This window comes from Zootoca vivipara, chromosome 5 (genome assembly GCF_965207765.1).
Source record: "Zootoca vivipara chromosome 5, rZooViv2.hap1.1, whole genome shotgun sequence".
NCBI lineage: Eukaryota > Metazoa > Chordata > Lepidosauria > Squamata > Lacertidae > Zootoca > Zootoca vivipara.
In genome coordinates this window covers 96,984,909-96,990,444 of record NC_142588.1, presented here as the reverse complement: position 1 = coordinate 96,990,444, position 5,536 = coordinate 96,984,909, and the positions used below count along the sequence as shown (strand labels likewise).

The following is a 5,536-nucleotide window of genomic DNA, read 5'->3' as shown; positions in this document are numbered from 1 at the left end:
AGGAAGTGGAGTCCTGGCCTTATATGGGGGAGGCCTGGGCTCAAAGCCCACCCCCCTCTACCCTCTCTCTTGGAAGCGGAGAGGGCCTTGGAGGACATCTTCCCCAGGGACTCTGTGCAAAGGAGGCTGTCTGGGTCAGGGCAGCTGCCCAGGTTGGGCCTGAAGAGCTCCAGCGAGGGAGAGGCCACCCCTTTCCCTTTCTAGATTGCTCTTACCCTTCCAGAGTTGATCACCAAGGAAGCCCACCAGGCCTAGCCCGGGGGCATTCTGCTTCTGCAATAAAAGCAAGCCAAGGAAACTACCTCTCAGCCAGGTCTACCTCGCAGGGTTGTTGTAGAATAAAATGGGGTGGAGGCAAAGATCCTGCACGGTATGTGACCCTCCGCTCCTTGCAAGATGGTGGCAGAATAGGAGTGCAAGAGAGTGAATAAAATCAGTCCCAGCTGTTGCTTGAGATGCAGCCCGAAGCAGACCATTCCAGGGCTGGCCACCGAACCTGCAAAATGAGACTGAGCCAGTCCTGGTGGAGGAAGGAGACTGCAAGGCCTGCCTGGGAGAGGGGAGCAGCCAGGCAGGCTGCCCAAGGGGGGAGGTGGTGGGACAATTCCCAGGGGGCCAAAAAGTGGGGCACCCCATGAACCCTTTCTTGTAGCATCACGGAGGAGGAGGCAGGAGGCAGGAGGAGGAGGCAGCAGCAACAACAACAACGGTGAGATAAGCAGGGATGTCAATGAGCAGCCCCCAAAGCCCCATGGCCCTGGGCAGAGCTGCTGTCCTGCCTGCTGCCCTGGCCTGGGTGGGCAGAGAGTGTCTTGAGCATGTGCAAAGGTGCTCTGCTGCTCCAGAGGGCGGCTGGGAGGGCCAGGGCATGCAGAGGTCCCTCCCCTGCTGCTGAAAGCATTTCCCAAGAGGATGGGACTCTTGGCGCTAAGCCTGTGAGGTGGGACCCCTGACTCTCAGTGCTTTGCAAATGGGATTGGGCAGCAGCCCTGGAGAGGGGGGTGGTGGGGTTTAGCCAAGCAGCTAAACCCTGCCCCCTACCACGTCCCCTACTGAACCCAGCCACCACTTTCAGCTGCTGTTGAACCAGCTGGGGAAGGAAGGAAGGGCAGGTAAAACCCTGGCACCTGCTTCTCTCTGCCCTGCCAGCGCCAAGAGGAGGTTTCGGAGGGCAAGCTTCTCAACCCTCCTCCTTGTGCAGTTACAAGCACAAACACCCACCTGCTTTTGGATGGCAAGAGAAGGGTGCGGGGGGGGGGCAGTGGTGAATCTCCCCATCTAGTTGGGCCCAGAGATCCTTGCTTGGCTGGATATTGGAAGGTGGGGAGGGCTGAGCCATAAAGAGCCTGTTGGCCCTTCCCACATCTCTCCCTCCAGGATACCAAGGAATGCCACGCAGCTCTAGCCAAAGAAGATGTGACTGGGGGGGCACAAAGTACCTGACCAGCACCATGCAGTCCTGGGGGAGAGCCATGGGGGCAGCCTCCTGCTCAGCTGGCAGCAGCAGCTTCCACTGTGAACATCCCGAAATACGGGGAGCAAAACCAACCAAGGAAGCCAGGCTCCTGCTCCAGAAATTAAGAAAAATAACAACAGCAACTAAATGTATTAGATATACATTTGTGTTTTCTATGGGTTGAAGTGAACATCCACATGTACAGTTTCCTTTTGCACAGCAAAAGATATAATAATAATTATAATATATCTATACATATCTATAGAAACACTGAGACTGGAGAAGAAAATGGATTTGTGGGGGGGGAAAAATATTCGTCAAACCTCATAATTTAAAAAAACAACCACCCAAAAAGGTCTCCATGATCTTCACCACAGTGCAAAAAAATGATAATAATCTCTTAACACAGCATGGAATGGAAGGAACCATGGAGGGAGACACACTTTTTTTCTCAAAAAAAGGAAGGAGAGAAGGAGAGAGGCAAGCAGGGAAGGAGGGATGAAGACCCCCCCTCCCCCCTTCGGGATCTGTAAACAAGACACACCCCTCCCCCACCCCCAGGGTTACGGAAAAGCATTTGGCAAGTCTGGGGGGTCCCGAGAAGCTGGGGCGTCATCACACCATTCGGGAGCGGGTGGTCCTACCGGCGAGCGGGCAGCCGGACAGGGCTCCTTCCCCGAAGACCGGCCGCCGGGCCGAGGAGGATATGTGCCGGGGCGCGCTCGCTCCTTCTGCGGTTTCTGCCTCGAGGGGGAGGCTCCCGTGGTGGCCCCGGGGGGCAAGAGAGGGTCCCACCTGGAGGGGGCGAGCGGGGAGGGCGCCGGGAAGCGTGACCCGTCGTCCCTGCGGCTTGGCGCCTCGGCGGAGCCTCCCCTGCCTCCCGCTGGCCGCCCCTCCGACGGCTCCGTCAGCCGCTGTCTCCGGGCTCGGGGCTGTCTGGTCCGCGGCACGGCTGGAGCGGCGGCGGCGGGGACCCTCCGTCGTGGCCGTTGCTCTCGATGGACGACTCGCTGCCGGTGCTCTCGCCCGAGAGGAGCCTGGTGACGCGCAGGTCGGCGCGCAGCAGCGCCACGTCGTTGCCGATGGCCAGCTCGCCCAGGCCGCAGATGAGCTGCCCCAGGCTGGGCGCCGCGTCCGCGCCGTCGTCCTCGTCGTCGTTGCAGTCGCCCAGCGGCGCCAGCAGCTCGTCGTCGTCGCAGTCGCCCTCCTCGTCGTCTCCCTCGTCGTCCTCGCCGTCGGGGCCGCCTCCGTTGGCGAGGCCTCCTGCGCCGCGCAGGCCGGCGGCGCGCTCCTCCAGCTCCTCGCCTAGCGCGTCCTCGGTGATGGAGCCCAGCTTGGGCGCGCTGCGGCTGCGCTCGACGGGCGGCTTGTAGCAGCAGCCCGGGCCGTGCAGGAGCAGCTTGCGCAGCGGCACCAGCGGGATGGCACCGTCGGCCGCCGCACCCGCCTGCTGCAGCTGCTGGTGCCGCGCGTCGGCGCGCTTCTTCAGGCGGCGGAACTCGGCCAGCGCCGCCGCCGACGTCTGGTAGAGGAGCAGCGCCATGGCGCGCGCCTTCTCGGCCTTGGACACGAGCACGGCGTGGCAGCGCAGCAGCACGGCCTTGTGCTTCACCTCGTGCCGGTAGATCCAGGCGAAGAGTCGCGGCAGGCGCGGGTCAGCCACGCAGTAGGTGACGCGGTGCAGCAGGTACAGGTGGCCCGGGCGAGAGGCCGCCTCGGAGGGCGCGGCGGGCGCCATACGGATGCCCTGCGGCCCGATGGTCAGTTTCATCTTGGTGCCGTGGCGCCCGGCCTCGCTCTTGGCCCAGATCTTGCCCACCGCCACGTCCGTGCAGCCGTCGCCCTTGGCCTGCAGCGTGGTGGCGTTGCCCAGGTAGAGCACCGTGTAGGTGGGCGCCTCGCTGCTCACGCGGAACTTCTTGCGCTTGCAGCGGAACAGGTTGCCCATCCTGCTGAGGGCGCCCTCGGGCGGGCACGCGCGAGCCAGCGAGCCCAGCGCCGCCGAGCAGGGCAGGCTCCCCGCGCCCGCCGCGCAGTAGCTGCCCTTGCCCTTCCCCGACGGCGGGCCCGGCGCGGTTGGCGGAGGAGGCGGCGGAGGATGCCGCCGGTGCTTCTGCTGCGTCTTCTTGCGCTGCTGCGTCAGCTGCTCCTCTTCCACGGCCAGCAGCTCGAACTTGTGCCTCTTCCAGGGCAGCATGGCGTCGCCACCCGACGGCGCGGCCGGCCCGGGGCGCTGCTGCTGCTGCTGCTGCTCCTCAGCTGGAGGCGCCCGCCGCAGCCCCGGCCGCCCGCGCATCCCGACGGCGCCCGAGGGGGACAGCCGGGCACGGGCCCCCCGCCTGCCACCGCCGCATCGGCGCGCGCGCCCGCCTCCCCTCGCCGCGCCACCGCCGCTGCCCGACTCGCAGCCGCTCCGTCTCCATCACCGCCGCCGCCGCAGCGCGCTTCACATCCCGACCGCGGCCGCTGCTCGGGGGCTCCGCGCGGGCGGCCGCGCCGCTAAATATAGGCCGGCGGCGCCCAGCAGCCCCGCCGGGGAGGAGCGGAGGCGGCGCCGACGGAAGCGGAGGGAGGGACTGAGCGGAGGCAGGAGGAGCCCCGTCCGTCGCCGCTGCCCTCCTCTTTTCCCGGCCGAGGAGCGCGCTCGGGAGGGAGGGAAGGACGGGCCCCTGGCGGGGAGATGCGCGTGCGGCGGCTCCGGATCGACGCCTCGGTGGAAAAGGGGGCGCTCAAGGAGGAGGGAGCGACGCCCCGCAGAGGAAAGGCGACCCGCGGAGGGGGGAGGCTTCGCTGTCGTTCCCGGCTGCGTTTGCGGGTTGCTTCCTCTCCGCCCCCGCAGCTCGCATCCTCTGCTGGGCAGCCGTAGAAAGAGCAAAGGACGGGGCGCAGTGGGAAAGCAGCGGCACGAAAGAACCGCGATGCAAAGGGGCGAATTCGGGCAAAATCCCAGAGGGGGGCGATGGGGGGGGCAACGAGCGAGCCGGAGGACTGGGCGCAATACGGAAACGGGGAGAAACTGGATAGCAAACAGGAAATCCCCCCCCCCCCAATCTCTAACCATGCTAGGAAATGGAGCTCCCGGGTCCTGTTTTCTATTCATTTCTTTCCATTTTACTGCATTTATGTCCCAGTTTCCCCCCCTGTCCAAGGAGCTCAGAGCTCACGGTCCAGGGTCTCTCTCTCTCTCTCTCTCTTCCCGTTTAATCCTCACAACAACAGCCCTGTCTGTGAGGTAGCTTAGGCTGAGAGAGGCAGGCTCCCAAGGTCAGGCAGGAGAGTTTCATGGCTGAAGTGGCCACTTGAACCCAGGTCCCCCAGGTCCCAGTAGTCTGACACTGTAACCACTCTTCCACGCTGTCTTTTTATGCCCCTGATGTGTGAAGAATGTCGCATCTCTCTGGCCAAAGGGTCCAGCCAGGGAGCACCCCAGCGTCTTGACAATGACAAGGGGTCTCTGGGGCCTTGCGCTAGCACACGGAGGCCTCACTCAGGATAGCCTGGGGGCTTTCCCGTCTCCCACAAGCAGAAGCTCCCTCTGGCTGCTGCTCCCCTTGCCAGGGCTGACTGAGGGGTAGACTGCTGCGGAAGATGGAGGTTGCACAGAGCTGTCCCAATGATTAATGTCCCTCTCCTTTTAAGCCATCGGGAGAGCATGGTTTGGTACGGCTTCACATTTAGGCGATGTGTCAAGGAGCATTTTCTTCTGTTAGGTCTGCTGGCAAGGGCCGTAGTTCTATGGCAGAGAACCTGCTTGGCATGCAGAAGGTTGGTGGCTCCATCCCTGGCAGCCTCCTCAGGAGGGCTTGGGAGAGTCTCCGGCCTGAAACCCTGAGGAGCTGCTTCCCAAGAGAGATTCCAGCTGCCTCTCCAGCTCCTTGGCTTCACAGATCTCTTTCACAGCCCCAAGATCCCTCTATCGGTCAGCTGCTGCCACCACAGACCCTATCTGTGCATATCTGAGGTCAGGATTCTTTGCCTCCATCACTTGACACTTATCACTTCTTAAATATGTCTCCTGCCCTTCATCTGAAGATCTCAGGGTTAGGGCACAGCACAAAATACACATCAATAAAACCATGA

General features: G+C 63.0%; 1 protein-coding gene across 1 annotated transcript; it reads right to left on the bottom strand.

The window, feature by feature from the left end:
• Positions 1–1,608: 1,608 nt before the first annotated feature.
• Positions 1,609–3,900, bottom strand: FAM43A (family with sequence similarity 43 member A). The gene has a single exon (XM_088669371.1). The coding sequence runs from the start codon at positions 3,750–3,752 to the stop codon at positions 2,364–2,366; it is 1,389 nt and encodes a 462-aa protein (XP_088525497.1). The 5' UTR covers positions 3,753–3,900; the 3' UTR covers positions 1,609–2,363.
• Positions 3,901–5,536: the final 1,636 nt, after the last annotated feature.

What these genes read in the sequence shown, in the direction of transcription:
- FAM43A (XM_088669371.1), bottom strand. Translation starts at nt 3,752, where the DNA reads ATGCGCGGGCGGCCGGGGCTGCGGCGGGCGCCTCCAGCTGAGGAGCAG.